General features: G+C 40.5%; 1 protein-coding gene across 2 annotated transcripts in view; it reads left to right on the top strand.

The window, feature by feature from the left end:
* syt14a (synaptotagmin XIVa) overlaps window positions 1-18,990 on the top strand; it is a 51,515-nt gene extending 32,525 nt beyond the window's left edge. Inside the window, exons 4-8 of one of the 2 annotated variants that reach the window (XM_034135283.1) lie at window positions 8,301-8,572; window positions 11,758-12,207; window positions 12,348-12,537; window positions 13,572-13,628; window positions 17,123-18,990. In XM_034135283.1, the coding sequence (XP_033991174.1) occupies window positions 8,301-8,572; window positions 11,758-12,207; window positions 12,348-12,537; window positions 13,572-13,628; window positions 17,123-17,436 (1,283 nt within the window). In that variant the 3' untranslated portion in view covers window positions 17,437-18,990. The remainder of the gene's footprint in view (window positions 1-8,300; window positions 8,573-11,757; window positions 12,208-12,347; window positions 12,538-13,571; window positions 13,629-17,122) is intronic. The other variant, XM_034135284.1, reaches the window with a different exon arrangement.
* Window positions 18,991-19,939: the final 949 nt, after the last annotated feature.

Here is a 19,939-nt window from a genome sequence, read left to right as displayed (position 1 = left end):
GAAGAAAGGCTACTAAGTATTTCCATCAAATTTTATTTTTAGAAATGTACAAAATGAACATGTGTAAATATTAGGACTGTCAGTCGATTAAAATATTTAATCGCGATTAATCGCAAATTAATCGCACATTTTGTATCTGTTCTAAATGTACCTTAGAGGGATATTTTTCAAGTTTTTAATACTCTTATCAACATATGAGTGGACAAATATGCTGTATATGTTTGTTTATTATCATTTGAACAATGACAAATATTCTCATGAATATTAAACGCAACAACCTCTGAACATTACAAATATTCGCCTCAATTCAACCTGGAACCTCTCTCATGCAATAATACAATACAAAGTGTGTGTGTGTGTGTGTGTGTGTGTGTGTGTGTGTGTGTGTGTGTGTGTGTGTGTGTGTGTGTGTGTGTGTGTGTGTGTGTGTGTGTGTGTGTGTGTGTGTGTGTGTGTGTGTGTGTGTGTGTAGACACTGTGATGGATCGTTAGAGCTATGTGCAGCTCAAGGCATATATGCTCGAACGGGAGCTGCCTGGACGCTGCAATCATGTTGCGCGCACTATCCGTGCTGAGTGTGCTGACTTTTCGTACAATGTCCCACTGTCTGGCTACCTGCATAAAGTCAAGTGCTCGGCGCAGTTGTCGGCGAAATGTCGTTTTCATTGAAACAGCTCCTTATATCCGTTAGCGCAGCTAGCTAGCACCAGATGCTAACAACAACAACAACACGTAAGGTGTGCCTCGCTCGCGCCACACATACACACACCCTCCCGTTCCTCCCGATGTCCAGTCCGGGCCTGCCGATGAGCGTGGAAGTGTGGTCTGCCACAAGCGGGCGGCAGGAGCGGGGCTGTCAGCATCAGCTTGTAGATGGTATTTTAAACTCGATGCGCTCTGAAACTACGGGGCGGCCGAGGACAAAAAATACACATGCGTTAATCACGTTAAAATAATTAGTGGCGTTAATTTATTTTTACGTTAACGCGTTATTAACGCGTTAACGCAAAAAACTTGACAGCCCTAGTAAATATACATATACACTGTATATCATCCATTCCTCCCCTTATAGGCGTTTTCGGCATCTTGCCTATCGCAGCTTTGTAAGCTGGTGCTGGGGCTTTTTAGGACGATGCATCAGAGTGGTCATCCCGTGTGTGTGTTGTCCGCCAGATACGCCAGGAGTTTCTTGATCTGGCAGGACGAAATCAAATGCAAATCACAAAATATTAGAGAAACTTAGTTGTTTTAGGTTCGTTAGCTTGCCAGCTAGATTAATATGCTAACCTACGTTTGCTAGTTGTTCAGTGTAATATGCCAACCTACTATGAACAACAGCTAGTGGTTCATATTAGACTAGCAAGAACATGTTTACAATTGCAATCTTACACGGGTAGTCTGCTACGTTCGGTCATTCATTGTAGCTGGCATAAAAACAATGTTTTCCCTAGCATGTCTAGCTCTTGGTAGCCTTCTTCTTTAGCTCGGTAGCATACACGCTAGGAACGCCAACTATAATGTAATTAAGTTTCGCGACTGACCGTACGGTAAATCACCCGGAGTATACTGTCTATGAGTATTTCGTGTGTGAATGCAGACATTCTCCTGCTATGAGATACATGTAAGGCCATCTGCTAACATTGGAGTTTATATATGGAAACGCTAGCAACTTAGTTAGCCCAGTTAGCACTGTGTCAATGGCTTAGCAGCCCGAAAAACGTTTACCCATTTAAACAGTCGTGGTAGATATACCTTGTTTGTTTTAAACATCATAAATACACAAACAACAATGAATACTTACAGGTTGTGTACCCGAATCTCCCGCTGGTCCAAACAAAGTAGGAACAGCATCGTCCTTCAGTGTCCTACGCTGTGCATATCGCTGCAAGGTTTGTGAAGCTTTGGTCCGTGAAATGCCGCGCACACAGTACAATACCGGCTCGAACATCTGAAGGAACAGTGTTAAAAAGGAATTTCAACCACTGACTTCGTCGTGGTTCTGCCCTCGGTAAGGCATACATTGAAGATTTCCCCTCACAAGACAGGAAACAGACCCTCGTTGGCATGACTGGATACAGTTTTGAACTGAACCTGAGCTTCCAACAGTATATATGTTCGGCTGGCAGAGGGTGCGGCCATAGCTCTGGGCGTGGCTACTGGATATCCCTACGTAGCGATACCCAGGAAGAAAACATTGGAAAATGAGAAATCTCCAACGAGGCGTTTTGGGGAGGTCTTTTCTGTGTTAGAGTTTTACTCCCTACAGGGTGTACTTTGAGGGTTTTTGACTCTGCAGACCGTTTACATGCATAAAAACCTTCATAACACACAGAAAAACCGGAAAAGCATGACATGGGACCTTTAATATCAATCAGTATGTAGATTGTCAGTTCGATATCCGAATAGTGAATTATGTAAGTATCAAGCCCGATACATACATCAGATCAGTCCAATCTTTAAGGTAACATAATTGCCCTAGCAGAACTTCTAAAGCTTACTAGATAACTTGTTTTATCTTAATTGTAAAAGAAATACCCCCGGATTTCGAACCTTTTCTTCGTGTGTGAATAAAAAAGAATCCTTTCATTTTTATTAGTAAATGCTCAAATAAAAGGCTCAAAAGTAGAACAAATTGAAATTAGGAAAATGGGTCATTAAAAATAGTTTAAAAAAAAAATGTAATTGGGATGTTTTGGATTTGTATATAACATACACCTTATCCCTTGAGAGGTGAAGGTCTATTTCCCTGTATAACTGCATCATTCTAACATTAAAGGTTATTTTAGACCCAGACGGACATATTTCAGCCGTGTTTAATGTCTATCTATCTGACATTGTTTTAATAAAACAAAAACAACTATCCATAGTTTGCCAGGATCCTTGATGGGTGAATCATGTCTGGAGCAGATTTGTGTTGTGTTATATTAAGACAGTGGGTTCCAATGCAGAGTGTCTGGCAAGATCTATTTAAAGCAATGTTTGAATGTGTAGCTGAGGGATAAACAGCGCATGACATGCTTCTGACTCCATTAGTGAAGATGCAACGCTCTGAACAAGGTCGACTATACACAAGTGCTGCACAAGCTGTTTGTCTCCTCATTGCCACTAGATGGTCCCTCAGTCTGAGCCCAGATATGGGCACCAGCTAAATCATCTGTGATTTCACAGAGAGATTTGTAGGTCATCTTGGGTGCACACGGATATTCCTGAAGTTGAATTGATATTGTAACACAAACAAGTTTTCTGTTAAAGGGTGAATCATCTAATAGAAACAAGAACACGATATCCGTATTTGTATCACAATCAGAGTCATTCTTCATTTTTGGGACTTCAAGGGCATTAATCAGTGATTTTGTAAAGTGGCTGAGTCAGGCATTGTAATAAGTACATGCCATCTTAAACACATTCAAAAAGGGTTCAGAATAAGAATTAAAATATATTTATCCATTAAGAGAAACATTTAAAAAATATATTTATGTTAAAATATCAATTCTGCTTTATCTCAATACCTAAAAAATATATGAACCAAGATGTCAGTTATGTTCAAGTCTTTGTGGAATAGTTTTGGACATCTTGGAATGCACTTAATTGCTTTCTTTCCAAGAGTAAATTAGAAAGTCATACAACATTAATACTTAGCTTAAGCAACGAGAGTGAGCCTGGCCTGACGAAAAGAAGAGTAAAACAGCATGACTTTTGGTTTATTCCTGCACATACAGTAGTGGTAAAATCACAACTTGTCATGATGTACATCAGATTTTGAATGAATGCATTTTTTTAAGGTGCCATCAAATACCATTAAAATACGTTTTTATATTTGGAAACGGAAATGGAAGCCAGTTCATCAATGAAGGCATTCATATAGCTGAAATCATTTTCACAAACAAGCGTAAAATGCATTGTAAATCCTTTTTTACTGTCGATTTTTACACTGAATCCGTGCATGCATACAGATTTATAAAATCAATATAATACTTGTGTTTGAAAACACGTTTCTGTGTTTTAATCAGGGTGATTATACTTGTGTTACAAACATTAATTTGACAGTAACATGCAATATAAACTGATATGGTCTTCTGCCTAATGGGGTTTGACCCTGCCTTGTTCGCAGTTGTTACGAAACAAACATTTAATCAAAGCGGTGTTTGCAGACTTTTTCCAAACAACTCTCACTTACCACTTAGCTTCGTTCCAGATGGCCATTGTGGTTGATAATATACAGGTAGGCTTTAGTGTTTTGAAAAGATAAAACATAAGAAGAGCCCTCTTCGTGCCATTTTGTCTAGGTTTGTTAATTTTCCTTGCTTAAGTTTTTCTTTTGTGTACTTATTCACTTCAGAGTTCTCCATCTTGACCAAGGTCCAATAACTGTATTAGGGCCACAGTGTGTACTTTGGCAAATCTTGACTCTCTTTCCAGAAAGTGCCACTAAACAAGGGGGTCCTTGTAGTCGTAAAAAAGAACAATTAAGTTCTCCCTTAGCTCATTTGTCATCCGATATTTATACCTGAGATTCAGTCAAGATTCACAAAGCACAAACTGTTTTCCCTCTCACAGAGGTACAAGAAGGCAAAACAAGGCGACTGCCAGCACAGAGGGGATGAATGTGTGTGAAGGAAGGGTGGGTTAGACGAGACGAGGAATGGTAACCATCCCAATTAGTAGGCTGGAGAAAAGAGCAGTGCTTTTACACAGCAGCTTCCATCAAATCAACCGCCCCCGGCTCAGCGGGGAAAAAAGCTGCTCAAAATGGATTTGCTCCTTTTATCAAGCCCTCCATGACACTTAGTTTTAGACTTCTTTGCCTCTTCCCTACCACTGTTATGTGCCACTTTGAGGTGATGTCTAACTGACATTATTAAGAGTGAAAGTTTGAAAGAACTTGGGAGAAAGCTGGAGGATTACGTCATCACAGTGGGTTTTTTCCAAAAGTTCTGGAGACAGAAAAAGAATATATTTTTTCCCCGGAGTTATTTTCTTTTTCATCTTTTGTTTTCCTTCTTTTTTTTGACAGAGACGGAGGTTTAAAGCACTCTTCGCCAGTGTCCCTATGGGAGTATTAGCATCGGCTGCTCAATTTTTGGGGAATCCAAATTGGACAAGGAGGCAGATTTGAGAATGCAGCTGACAACACTATTCAAGGTTTCTTTATAAGTCCCACAGAGAGTCTCTGTAGAGTCCTATTCTCTGCCTTCCAGGCAAACTGAATCATTTAGAAAGGTGATAGGCATGACATCTGTGGCAGATTAAGAAGCATTCAGTTTGGTCCTTTAATGGTGCATATCTGATATTTTATTTAGGTTGTGTATTCAAAAGATTCCTCATTATGCTCACAAGGCGGGCAGAATGAGCTCCGTTTGTCAGAGTGAATAAAACATGAATACACACAACAGTGTATGACTGAATGCTGAAGAAGGACTTGACTGATCAATATTATACTTGAATTATATCATTATATTGTTACATTGAAATGCAGCTAAATGTTTAAACACTTCACACTTACCTCAGTAAATAAAATATAAAATGCGTAGTACTATGCGTTAATAAGTGTGTAAGCCTTTAATTATGAGTGCTGTCCAGCCTTTGTTGTATTGTTAAAAGTGGATTAAGATATTTGAGAGGGTGAATCAGTCTACAGTCAATAAAAGAGAATACGTATCAGCAGATGTTGTATATAATGATGTCCCCGACATCAAGGTACAGTACAAAGATGGTGAGGCTGCTTGTAGCTGCAATGCCTCACAGATCAATTAAAAGAACACTTCCCTTAAAATGTCTTAACTACAGTAAGGTAAAAATATGTTTGCCATTGGGTTTGCTTAAAATAAAGGGTGTCTTTGGATCTGCACAATGTCTTATGTAAAGCACTTTACACTGTGTATATTAGAGGGGGCCTATTGTGCTCATTTCAGGTATATATCAGTATTTAGTGCCTCTACTGTGACATGTCTCCATGCTTTAATGTTCAAAAAGCTCTTTATTTTTCTCATACTGCCTGTGCTGCAGCACCTCTTTTCACCCTCTGTCTGAAACCAGAGCCCAGTCTGCTTAGAGATGTCCCACCCCTTAGCCTATCATGTACAGTGTGTTGGAGCGCTAGCCAATAGATGCGAGTGTTACGCAGTGATGTCTCTATGTAGCGGAAGTAAACAAAGGACTGCAATACAAGTGTTTCAGCTAGGGAGGGAGTGTGTGGGAAAGAAACTCCCTCTGGAGGGTTCACAGGGATTTTAGCCTTTGCAGACCATTGACCTGCACACAAACCTATAGAACACACTACAGGGAAGGGGAATCCATAAAAAGCACAATAGAGCTTTTTAAAATATGCTATACAATCAAGTTGTCTTGCATCTCCAGTAATAGATGCAGTTGAACAAACAAAAGGATTTAAAAATCAATTCTGAACCGAACTGGAAGCCAGTGTAGTGAGGCCAGAATTGGGGTGATGTGATCACGCTTTTTATGGCCAGTCAGAAGACGTGCAGCTGCATTTTGGACTAGCTGCAGGCGTTTAATTGAGGCCTGGTCCATACCCACATACAGAGCGTTGCAGTAATCCAGTCTCGAGGTAACAAAGGCGTTAATAACCCTTTCTAGATCTTTAAAAGATAAATACGACTTGGTCTTGGCCAATAATCTTATTTAAAAAAAGCAGGATTTGACTACGGTGCTGACCTGCTTATCGAATTTAAAAGTGCTACTGAAGGTCACTCCAAGGTTCATGACAGAGGGGAGGATGTTTTCATTGAGAGAGCCCAGAATATCAACCGGAGAGGCTGGAGGTTGGGGTCCAAAAAAGATGACCTCAGTCTTGCTCTCGTTGAGGTTGAGGAAGTTTTGGCTCAGCCAGGATTTTATCTCTGTTAAGCAGTCCATCAACTGCTGTAATGAGTTGACATTTGAATTGAGAGGCAGATAGATCTGTACATCGTCGGCGTAGCAGTGGAAGGGAATATTGTGTTTAGTGAGAATTGAACCTAGTAAATGTACAGTAAAAATGTAATGTAATGTACAGTAAAAAGAGGATGGGGCCCAGGATAGAGCCTTGGGGAACCCCACAGGTAAGAGGGACTTTAGCAGAGGAGAAGGCACCTAGCTGCACTGAGAATAAGAATCCTGATCCTGAGGAAGAAAGTTGTAACGATCAACTATCAAAAATAGCTGTGTTAAATAAACGCACAATGAGTTCTTGATATGAAATAATATTATAAAGGCAAAACAGAACTGATAAACGGAAAATCTACTCTTTCCACAAAATAGTCCCCACGGAAGTGTATTTACTACTGTCTACATCCACACATTCACAAAATAAACAAAGACAGGTTTTATACGTTATTCAATTATATTGACAGTTTAAGCAAAACACAAACAAAACATAACAAGTCAGCTCGGCGATAAACCGAAATTGTCTTTACTGCCTAATCCAGGCCACTATAGTTCATTGAAAAAAAGCTGTTGCTCCTGCGCCCGTCGGCAGCAAAAAATGGAAATGTTTGTAGGCCTATTTTCGCTATAATCCACAAAAAAGGAAAACACGATGATCGGCGTGGCACAAAGGAGCATCTCTCTATGTGCGTCCTCTCCACGGAGACGTGCTTCCAGGTCGGTCGATGCAATATCCACATTCAGTTACTTCCCCGTTGCATTTTAACATATGTATACATGCTGAGGAAACTTAAATATCCCGCTGAATACCCGCATTCGCCACACACATACTTCCTCCTCCCGTGAGAACCAACCCCTGGCGTCCCGGTGACGCGCCCACTAAAAAGCCTCTGGGCGTGCCGTGACAGGTGCATATGCAGATGAGGCTTGCAGACCCACACCCTCAAATCGTACATAACAGTGGACATTAACAACTGCAGTTGCGAGAATAATATACATGTATCATAGTTCATTTCATGATAAACAACATGCCTTCAACCTTTTCCCCTGCCACTACAGTTTAGAAGAAACACCTTAAATCAATGTGCGGCCGTCACAAAGTTTTCAGAAATGGCAATTATTGTAATGATTGTTGTACACACATTAAAATCAAAGTAATGCTGGGATATTTCACAGGATAAGAGAAGTCTCTGACTTGCAAGGGCTGTACAATTGACTTTATACTCTCGGGACCATGAATGTCTGGATACCACATTTTGAGGCATTCCATCCAAAGATCATTTATACCCTGATTAGAGTTTTTAAAGTGACCATCTATAAGATCTCTGTACGTTCTATCATATCATCATATGATACATCAAAAATATGTTCATAATTGTGATCCTCCATCTCTTTCTTGACTTTCTCCCAAGCAGCCAACTGCATCCAGAGGATGCGCCGAACTCCGCCGCTGGATGAGCTTCAGCCTCCGCCCTATCAGGATGAGAACGGCTCTCCCAGGATGTCCTGCACGCTGTCGGACCTGGGAGACGCAAAGTGTGATCTGTCCTACACCAGCGGCAGTCCCCACCTGTCTTTTGGCAAATGCCCCAGTGAGTGCAGCGACGGCCACGACTCTGAGAGTAACTTCCACAAGGGCTACGAAGAGGACGTACCCAGTGACAGTACAGCTGTCCTCAGCCCAGAGGTAAATACCAGGGATGCAGGATGTACCTGAGAGTCTTAATTTGCATACTTCTTCTATTTACATTTGCTGTTTTTTAAAGGACACCTATCATGCTATATTTGAACAATATATTGTAGGGCCATACCTATATAAATTATATAAATATAGTTTTTTTTTCAAAATACCAAACAGATCCTGCATTTTAGCCATGCCTCATTTCGCTCCATTTGCTCTTTCCAGCACTGTTTTTGCAGGGGGCTGATTCTGTGAGCTGCAGCTGACCACGCCCCCCTGCAGGAGAGGGGAGCGTGCTCTGAACAGCTGCTGGGCTGTCAGAAGAGGGGGGAGATCTCCGTCCTCCGTGTTTTATTATATTATTATATAGAGTCGTTATTCATTTGTTTTAAAGCTCAATAAATAACAAAGAAGACCTTTGACCGGCACTTTTCTAATTTTGTCTGGAAGATTTAAACTTTAACGGACATCTTGACTGGCGAAAAAAAAACCTAACTGAAACTCTGCCGCACGGTCCCCTCGTTCCTTGGAAGAGGCGGAGAGGTGGGTGTTTGTCATCTGCTGGTGGACTAACCGGAGAGAATTACAGTGCTTGCCTCGACGGGGAGGGATTGCATTGAATTACAGCAGCAGGAGCAAACGCTTACCTCGGGGAGGGAGAAAAAGAGCCACAGCGGAGAATAAACAGAAGGGCAACCATGGCAACCATGCGCGGGAAGTCTTCTTCGCTGCTTTTGTGGCAGACTACAGCGCCACTTACAGGCCTGGCATATGTACTACAGCGTCTCCAGCGCTTTCGAGCGGCAATGGCCGGCCGTGGCCCAACCCCACATTCCCCTGATAGGTGGAGAGTTGGCCCAATAGCCGTAGCGCCACCGTCCTGACGTCAGTAACGTGTTCAAATCTGGATCAGTTTTTATCAGATGCGTTGCAGCCCCGTTTTTAGAGATTTGGGTATGGAGGAAAATAGAGAGGGTTTTGTTTTCTGACACTTGGTGAGTTCCCTGGAACACCGGAGACACATATTCATGTATAAAAGACGTACAAAAGTGCATTTTGCATGATAGGTCCCCTTTAAGTGTTTAGGTGTTTCTCAATGCAAAGCATGGTCAAATTCAGCTGGAGACGAAGAGACGATTGCTGTTGCTCCGGTAAACATAGCACTCTTAAATACATTTTACAATTATTTTTCCTTCCCTGTTTAATTAACATACCAATATAATATATATAATTGTATCGAAAATAAGCCACTGTTAGTTTTATACGGTTAAATGAGCAGTCTGTAAAGATTTGGTATCGCAAATTATTGTTGTTAGAGGTAACAACTGTGATTGGCATTTCCGTTGAGGGCACGGCAGCTGTGTGATTTGAGATACTACTACATAGTCAAAATCAAACCCCCAGCAAGTGAGCTGGAAATGTGGGCTTTACACCCGCTGCCCTATCAGAAACGTCGCTATCAGAAACAATGCCCGACGTGTTTTGGATGTAATATGGTCTTTGTTTATATTAGCAAGCATTGCTAACACTCAGAGCTAACCTGTACTGGAGAGAGTATATGTAAAAAAGCAACTCACCTTGTAGTAAACCTGCAAGAGAAAAAGCATTTGAGCTCCATACTGTTTCAGAAATAATCCTTGAAGTGGTTTGGAACATGATATGGCATTTAATCACGGCAGAATTTAGCTGCATCTGAGCAGAGCAGACAGCCTGCTCGTCACAGACCTCACAGTGTGCCTGCTGCTCAAAAGGGGGCGGGGCCAGCAAATAATCAGCCATTCTCTAATGGCGCATTTCCACTACAGCGCGGAGCACGGTTTAAGCGTGCCGTGCCGTGCCCGGCCCGTTTTTGGTTGCGTTTCCACTAGGCGTAGTTCCGGCTAGCGGGTACTTTTTCACAGTTTTCTGGCTCTCCAAAATCGACGTTCTTTCCGGGCCAACAACCGGGCTGAGTATACTAAACTAGTGAGAGAATCGCTGGCAACTACAAAAAAATGAACATATTTGACCGTGATTTAATTGTAATACACATTTCAAAATGATGCCGAAGTAAAAACATACTGATACCGGTTAGTAAAAACCATGAATTAATGCTTTGACAAGTCTGCAGACAGACGGCAGGCAAAAAACCTTTTAAAATGCGTGTTTTCTGAATGGAGATCGGCTAAGCTAACGCAGTATATGCTCCGACCGTCCACACTCACAACAACGGCCTATACAGACATAAATAAACCAGCGACTGTATTCGCCATGACACAGGCAGTCTGTGGTGTGTACTTGTTTAACTTTTGTCTTGTTTCTGAACAGATATGAGGAGCTGTGAGCTCTGAGGGATAACAGCTAACGGCTGATGTTGGTTTTGTGTGGTTCGCATTGAAGATGACGTCACGGCTCCGCCTACACTGCGTTACTATAGTTACTACCCCAGTTCCTGAACTGTAATGGACACGCAGCATAAAGTGAGCCTGGCCTACCAAGGCCTAACTATACCGAACTAAGCCACGCGAGGCCCTGCAGTGGAAATGCGCCATAACAGGGCTGAAACAGAGGGATACGAGGGATGTCTAAAATCCATGATCTGTTTGGTATTTTGAGCAAAACACATCATAGATATGTTTTTTATATATTTTTATATATCTTATACCCATAATATATGCCTAAAAATAGCATGATAGGAGATCTTTAAAATACATTTTCCAATTGAATTACATTGGGAAAGAGTCTGTTACTGCGTTTATATATTTTAAGCTAAATCAACTTCCAAATACTAACACTTGAATAACCATTAATTGTATAATTAGATCCTAAAATCAAATCCAGAGTTATTTTCCCTTGCCATTCATTTGACCGAGCCGTTATGTCCTTATGACAGCTGATTGGAGGCAGGGCTTAAGGGAATTGCAAGTGCACATGCTCTATGGGCCCAGTTCCCTGGATGAGTAAATTAGTTCTCGAGAGTCAGGCCATTTTGGCTTCATGCGCCAGAGGGAAACTTTCCTAGTGATGAAAAGGGCCCCGCCTCCAATTTGTATCAAGTTGTCTTTATACATCCTTGTTCAAAAGATAAACTGCACAAGTGTTCACAGTTTACGACATTGCAATATACTAAGGGAAGTATCCGAATTGAAACAAAGCAAACATTTACATTGAGTTTTTTATTGCACATTGAACATGTTTATTGGTTATTTCAGGACATGTCAGCCCGTGGATCAGCAGCTCAGCTCCCTAAAGGTTATGAACCAGATTCAGTTGCCAAATATGGCACTCTGGACGTTGTGTTTGACTTTGACTCAGACGACCAGCAGCTGGCCATTACCATCATGGCAGTGTCGGATCTTCCCGCCTTGAAACGCACGGGCAACATCTCCTGGCAGGTCCACCTGGTGCTGCTGCCCACCAAGAAGCAGAGAGCCAAGACAGGAATCCAGAGAGGCCCCTGCCCAATCTTTAGCGAGACCTTCCGCTTCAGCCACGTGGAGTCAGAGATGATCAGCAACTACGCCATCCGATTCCGCCTTTACAGTATGAAGCGGATGAAGAAGGAGAAGGTGCTCGGGGAGAAGATGTTCTACCTTACCAAGCTCAACCTTCAGGGCAAAATGTCTGTGCCCGTCATATTGGACCCATGCTGTGCTCTCACGGTAAGACCTGTTTAGGATTTCAGAACAAGGTAAAACAAATGAACATTCTCAATATTGAACTAGATAGGGGAATATTGACCCTGACTTTCCTTATAGATATAACAGTGAACTCATTTCTAAATGCCTGCCAACATTTCCAGGGTGGTGATTCCCAGGTCAGCCTTTCCGATATGACGTGCAGTGAGAGCGCCTCATCATTCCAGTCTGTCAGTCAGACCTCAACACCGGAGATCCTCGTGGGCCTGGTGTACAACGCCACGACAGGACGTCTCTCCGTGGAGATCATCAAAGGCATCCATTTTAAAAACCTGGCAGCCAACAAGCCACCCAGTAAGTACCCTAAAACGTTTTTATTTGAGTCACTGCCAAAAGAGTGATGAATATCTGACAGCTTTAGTAACTTTACAGATTCAGATTATTAGGGCATACAAAATATAAATCAACTAATAAATACACTTTCACATATACAGTACAGTACTTAGGGGAATATTCAGCAGAAGTATACAAAGTAACATTAAATGTTATCACCAGAATCCAGGAATTGAATATGATTCTAAAATGGTACATTTGACCAGTACTTGTAACAGAATTGAGTATTGCTAGTTTTAATTTGTTTTGCCACCACGGATCGTATATACAGCAAATGTAACAACAATTAATAATGTTTTTTCTACACCAACTTTATTCAAAATGTTTTGACAGATTAGCAAACCAAACAAACTAATAAATGTGTTTTTTATGAAAACCCTTGAAGTGATCGACTTTACTGTCAGTAAAAAACCTTTTTGAATTGGTATAATTGTAAATGGTTCTCTCACACTACACTGAAAACACTGAAACGTTTACTTTAATTAAATGTTTTATGTCAATAGATTTCCTAATATTTTGTATTTAAACTTAATATTATTGCTTTCAACTAACCTAATACAGTTATGTGAAATCTGTTGACATAATACATTTAATTAAAGCCAACGGTTCAGCTTTTTCAGTGTAGAAAAACAAGGAACTTGAATGTAGTCCAAGCTAATGTGAAAGACCTTTGTTAAATGTATAAGAAATGTATGTTATTTCCGTTCATTTATTCAACTAAGAATGATCCAGACAGAAGTATAAAACATATTCCTATGTCAGTGCTCTACCTGCTTTCAGTTTCTCTCCGGTTTGATCCCTGTTTCCTGCTCAGTTTTCAGGGGTTTAAGTTCAAACGCCTCTTATTGAACTTTGTATGATGTTGTGGCCTAATGACCCTGTTTCTCTTCCCTTGCATCTTCTGTCATGTCTGCTCCTGATATTTCTAACCCTACTACCTTTTTGACATCTTGGTCTGTTGTTTTTTCTTACTGCTGTCCAACCCTTGTTGTCAGACGGGCTGTTCTGTTGTCTAAAACACTTGATAGGTGGACAGGTTTATATAATCAGAGGTGAGTCTCTGTCCCTGCCGCATAGTGAGATGCTTTCGCTGTCGACCATTTCATACTATCTTCATGGATGCTTCATGGAACACTTTTCCAATGGTCCATTTGTAATATACCCAGTTTACATTTCTAACTATTTTATTTACTTATCTGGTTTCCCTTAAAATATGAAAAAAAAATTTTTGTTAATAATGATTTACGAGGAAAACATAGACATTTAGCACAAGAGCTTGTCAACTTAATTAGGATTTTTATAATTGTTTTACTTTAAGCAACAGTTCAACATTATACGAAATAAGCATATCAGTTTTAGAGAGTTATAAATCAAAAGATCAATTGAATGGTGCAGGAATGAGTCTTAAAACCTGAAAATCAGTTAGCATTCAACCACTTTCTGTAATTTTCTTGAATCTGTTTTTAGTTAATTGCTTGAAATATGATTTGTGGTTAACAGAGGCTTAAGAGATGTTCACACTTTTTTCTACAACATAAAATATGTCAGTAAATACCCCACTGGTGAATGTCTGAACCTTCTATTTTTCATAAAAACAGCGGTTGCTAACAAGCGGATAAATTAGACTTCCAAATGTCTTCAGGCCCAACATTAGCCACCTTTAGCTTAGCAGTGGTAACACTGACCGTGATTTTTTTTTTTGTGGACATTATCATGGTATCATGGTGGGATGCTAACTTCCAGGTAGGACTACAAAATAACGTCATCATTTGGGATGAATTACTCATGAGGGATACCATCATTTCATTTGAGAGCTTTTGAGTTATTGGTGGGTGGGTAATTAATTACAGAGTTGGGCTAGCTTTTTTCACTGCTTCCAGTCTTTATGCTAAGCTACGCTAACAGTCTCCTGGCTGTTGCTGCGTACATAGCATACAAACACAAGAGTTGTATCAATTATTCTCATCAAACTCTCGGCAAAAAATACATAATGCTTGTTTCTGAAAGTAAAATATGGTACTAAATCAAAATTACTTTTCAAAGAAAACCATAGCATTACATGCTTTACATTCGCACCCTCTTCAAACACGTATCCATGGAGATAGCTGCTTGCTGTAGCCCCTGTTCCTTTGTTCTTTAATGTGTACTGAATGTATTGCACGACCCCTGCTCCCACTCTCACTACCTGTGTCGTGTTCGTGATGCCTGCAAGTCTTTTATGTTTTACCTCAGAAGTAACACTTAGGATGCTAACTCCAGCTAGAAGGAAAAGCTGTGCGTCATCCACTGCTGGTTTTATTCTAACAGCACACTTCTGCATGCTTTGGTTATAATTTAACATTTTACAGTTCTGCTTGCAGCATTTGAAACAGAAAAGGAACAGAGAGATCCATATTCATCTGGAAGACACACTGCCCTGTCCTCCCATTAATTGCTGCGTTCCTTTTATTCATGTAACTAATAACTATCTGCCAGATTTGGATATTGTTTGTGCTTTCCTGAATAGCATATCCACATTCCGAATCCACATTTCATTTAGAAAATAGTCACATCTGCTAACAGGGAAAAATCTTTGTGCAAAATCCTCATGAAGGCCTTGATTGACTTTGTTACAAAGTGGAAAGAGCGTGGTGAAAGATGCGGAGCAATTTCAGAGCTCCTTTTTCTATCATTTCAAAACAGTACGGAGGCGACAAGTCAAGTTAATCATCAGTCGCAGCCCCCTCTCATTCAGCAACAATACCAAAGAGCCATGCATCACCGCTACTGACCACTTAAGACATCCACAGCTCTACAGAGCCCATTCAGCAGCAGTCAAAAAAGAAATCAAGGCTATTTTTTCCACTGTGCTTTTATGTCAAAGAGAGCAACTGAATGTGTGATTCGAGGCGGTGAGCTCGGCGTTGGAAGGCAGCTGGCACTCGACGGCATGAAAGCCTCGGCAATTCATTCCTTATACTCCCTCTTAGACAGGAACATAATACACAGCATTATTACGGAGTGCGGCGGTAGACGAGGGGCGAAACACTCTCAAAGAGCCATTGTGATTGCCAGTCTCGCCTCGTTTGCTTTCCGCTGGATTTGCCTCAGTTGATATCATGATTTAGGCATGGAAATGAGGAGTGGAAAAAGGAAACGGTGAATGCTAAATCACTTGATAATGCCAGTGGTTACTTTTCTCCTCGATAAATGAAAAAGATTTATTGGGAGTGATTTTTTTCGGAATAGGCACTGATTTACACTCAAATTGAAGGGAATCAGCTTGGGAATATTATCAGTTACATTACAATCTGTACAAAAAGTATCTTTTGTTGTTTGATTATAAGAATTGTAAGCTAGATTTCCGCTTTCGAGCAATGTCTGTTACTACCGTTGCTGTGACGCATTACAATTCCGCATCAGGGACGTGGTATATGTATTTGAATGTTCTCATTTGTTTGCAGCAGGCATGCATCACATTTTGGGACACTGCCCTGGGCTCTACAAGTCTCTATGTATGTCATGACACTGACATTATGTCAAAGTCAGAGAAATAATAGCAGCTCCTGGAGGGCTTCCTGATGAGGATCATTAATTTTAGCTACATCATCTGTTTTAGAAGAGGCTCCTTATCCTCTAAGCACAGGCATTACTAACTTTTTCTAGTCCATTTTTATCTTCAACATGATCCCCTACTTTAGGTTAGACGTACAGTAGTTGCATAGCAACAAGACAGAAGTAACACCGTTCGCACCCTTTGAGTTCTCGCTCTGTTATCAGGAACACTCACAGCTGCGATTCGTGTTTGATCAGGAGAAAAGCAGCATCCTATGTGGTCATGATGGTATACACCGACTGCAGTGACATTATTACAAGTACAAATGCTTTGTGGGGGAAAATGGGTCACACTCTGCTGCAGAGGAAACACAGCTGCAGCGTGCAGTAATGCTTTAATTTCAAAGAGAATACAAAGAGGAAACAGTGGGATTTTGCACAAATGATCCAGTACTCAAGTCAGGTGCCATCAGTTAAAACCATGTCACAACGATATCTCGTCAACGTACCATTAATGTTGTATGACAAACTAGCATCGCTCCCCGTGGATTGTATTATTTGTCTGTGCTACTATGAGGGCTGTTAGGGTTGCGTTAATAACGCTGCGACAATTATTTTTGACCAGCGTTAGAAGTATAAAGTATAGTAGAAGAATAAAATAGCATACATTGAAAATACTGTGGCTACAGCTATTTTTGTTTTGGATTATTGCAATTATAATGAACATACATTTTGTATAAAGCAATCCTCTTTGTCCATTACCATGTTTATAAGAGTATAAAAAACTATCTTTAAGGTAAATTAATTTGCGATTTAAACGAGAGGTAACTGTGGAAATCATGTGATCAATCTCGATTTAATATTTAAAATGATTGACAGCCCTACTATATAATGTTCTATACAGCCGTAGAGCAAGGAGGAAAACAACGTTTCAAAAAGGCGCTATGTGGACACAGGCCATTAGAGTTTACATAATTTCCTCTTTCATTTTCTACTTCTGTTTCTTGCCCAGATACATATGTTAAGCTGACCTTACTGAACTCCATGGGCCACGAGATGTCCAAGTGTAAGACATCCATCTGTCGAGGACAGCCCAACCCAACGTACAAAGAGACGTTTGTCTTCCAGGTAGCTCTTTTCCAGCTATCAGACGTCACGCTCATCCTCTCCGTCTACAACAAGCGCAGCATGAAGCGTAAGGAGATGATCGGATGGATTTCGCTCGGCCTCAACAGCTCCGGAGAGGAGGAGCTCACCCACTGGACTCTGATGAAAGAGTCTAAAGGACAGCAGGTTTGCCGCTGGCACAGTTTGTTGGAGTCCTAACGGCAAGAGAACAAGTGAAGAGTGAGGGTAACTGGACAGAGCATTTTTATTTCCCAGATGGGTAAGAAATGGATATGTTAAGCTGGAATCGATGAATGTGAAAGACGTCCAATGAACCAGTCAGTGGTGGTGAAGGAAAAGACACAAAACAACGCATGTCTGCACTTTGCACAATATAAGCATTTTCATGGCACTGTTTGAAAATTCGCTGATAGCCGTTGATTAGTAGTACGGCTAGTAATGTGATTTATTCTTATGGACAGCCAAGTGATGACCTACAGTAAGCTTCTGTTTCAAAGAGCAGATTCTGAGTAAATTCGCGAGGGATAATTTTGTGTATACACACCTCAAGCTCACACAACTGACACCAGGATTATCTGTCATTTTACTAAAGAGGTTTACAATGTGAAACATCAGTTTTGTTGTTCTTCACGTTTACTACAACTTTATGTCATGAATTTAAAGGTTCACCAAGAAAATCTTTCTAAATTTACAATCCAGAACTTTTCAAATTAAAAGTAGAACGTTTTGAAATAGACTTTGCCCCACCATTGTTAAAGGCATTGAGGCCCTAATATCATATTTACAATACTTCTACTTTCCATGAAACTCACGTGTTCTTGCTCCCTGTTTTTCTTAATTGGTTTAAAGTGTTCGTGGCTTACTTAGAAGATGGTGATTTCAGGCAATAATTCAATTACATTTGTGGGATTGTTTGCTTTTGTTACCAGGACCTCAAATAAACCATGCCCACATTTTTCAGTGGCTAACTCTTAGTAAATAATATCAAAAAATATCATTTGGGCCAGTGTGTAGTTTTCAGGGGATATACTTACATAAATCAAGTATAGTATTCATATCTATGTTTTAGTGTAAAATCACCTGAAACAAGGAATTATTTTAGTTTTTTCGTGAGTTTAGAATGAGCTCTGTGTATCTACATTAAGAGTGGGACTTCTTCGTTCGAGTCCGCCATTTTGCATCGCCATGTACGAGAACGGACAGTGGCTCTACAAAGGCCATCATAGTTCTCCAACACGCTTGTATAACTTGTTCTGCCAGTCGCCACATTAATTGTGTTGCTCCTATAGTACAGTTATGTCAAGGTTGAGCAAGGAGCAAGGTGAAGGACCTGAGAGTTTCTACGATTTGCACTTACCGTCCTTTTTACCACAGTTTCGTAAAGACATTGGTTAATGGAATGGTATTCAGTTGGTTGCAATCTGGGTATAGCCAAATCTTAACACTTTCCCTTTAACTGAGACTTTTGCTTAGTGATAAATTCATATTTATTGATTCAGGGAAGTGCTTTTTTATCACGTTTTACGGGGTTTAAACCTTTTTCCTACCCCTGACTGGCTTGCTGATTGTAGCAACTTCCTGTTACATCAGTAAACAGGGCAGCACCTGTGCCATGCTTTGCCTCAGAGAAAACAACACCACTAGTTCTTTTGAGTGTGAATTTCTTCTGTTTAAGCAGGAGATGTGGACCTTAAGCTACTATCAATGCTGCTAGCTACCTTTTTCGTCATGTGTCAATCCAGCCCAATCACATTTTCAGGCAGTAAAAAAAAAGGTTTTGAATTGGACCTAACCCTGATACGGACGCAAACAAGGCACCTTTTATTACTCTATGAAACAAATCAGGCTTTTAACTGTAAATGTTTTCCCATCTGCGACAACATTAGACGTTTATTGCAAAATGTACTTAGTCTAGTTTTTGTTAGAATTCACATTATTAACCGCCTGCTTTAAACTGTGACCATAGTAAGGCTTCATAGTTTGATGCGTTGGGCTAATAATTATGTTAAATGTTGACGCAAAGTGGTTCAACTCGTGATGCGTTGGGAAATGGAGCGGGTTGATTTATCACACTATACTTGTTGTTCTTGGGCTAGAAACAAAAACGGAACACCTTTACCATACAGGGAAGACATTAGTGAGAGAAGTTTCATGAATTGAATATGTATACAAATCAGGTAAATCACTATGTTGTAAATGTAACAATACAATACCAAGTGATGATACTTTGTAGGGAATGGTATCCCGAATCGTAGACATCTTTTTTTATTTCTTTCTATTACCCCAAATGCCCACTACAATTTTTTCAAAATGATGTGTTGAATTCAGACATATAGCCAGCAGAACTCTCTAGGGATAGAGGCGTCATCGAAGTAATTTAGAGGCCAAGGAAGTGCTGGCCATTTTGGATAGGCTTTCAGGGAACTAATTCAGAGATTTGAGCTGAACAACGACACTTTCATGAATTGCTCTCAGCAATACAGCAAAACATCTCACGGTTGGTGCTGCGCTGGCGTTTAGCATTGATTTCTGAGAGAAAAAAAGTGTTAAGAATGCTTTCCACTAATGATCTTTGAAAAACTATATTTCTATCGGGAAAAAAATACGTTATCGGAAATAACACGGTTGGTGATTCGATGGCGTATAGCAGCTATTTCTGAGAAGAAATAAGCATATGTGTTTACAAGATGTGTTTCACTAA

This window comes from Trematomus bernacchii, unplaced genomic scaffold (assembly GCF_902827165.1).
Source record: "Trematomus bernacchii unplaced genomic scaffold, fTreBer1.1, whole genome shotgun sequence".
NCBI classification, from domain to species: domain Eukaryota; kingdom Metazoa; phylum Chordata; class Actinopteri; order Perciformes; family Nototheniidae; genus Trematomus; species Trematomus bernacchii.
Note: the sequence above shows the minus strand (reverse complement) of the source record. Positions and strands in the feature narration are given on the sequence as shown.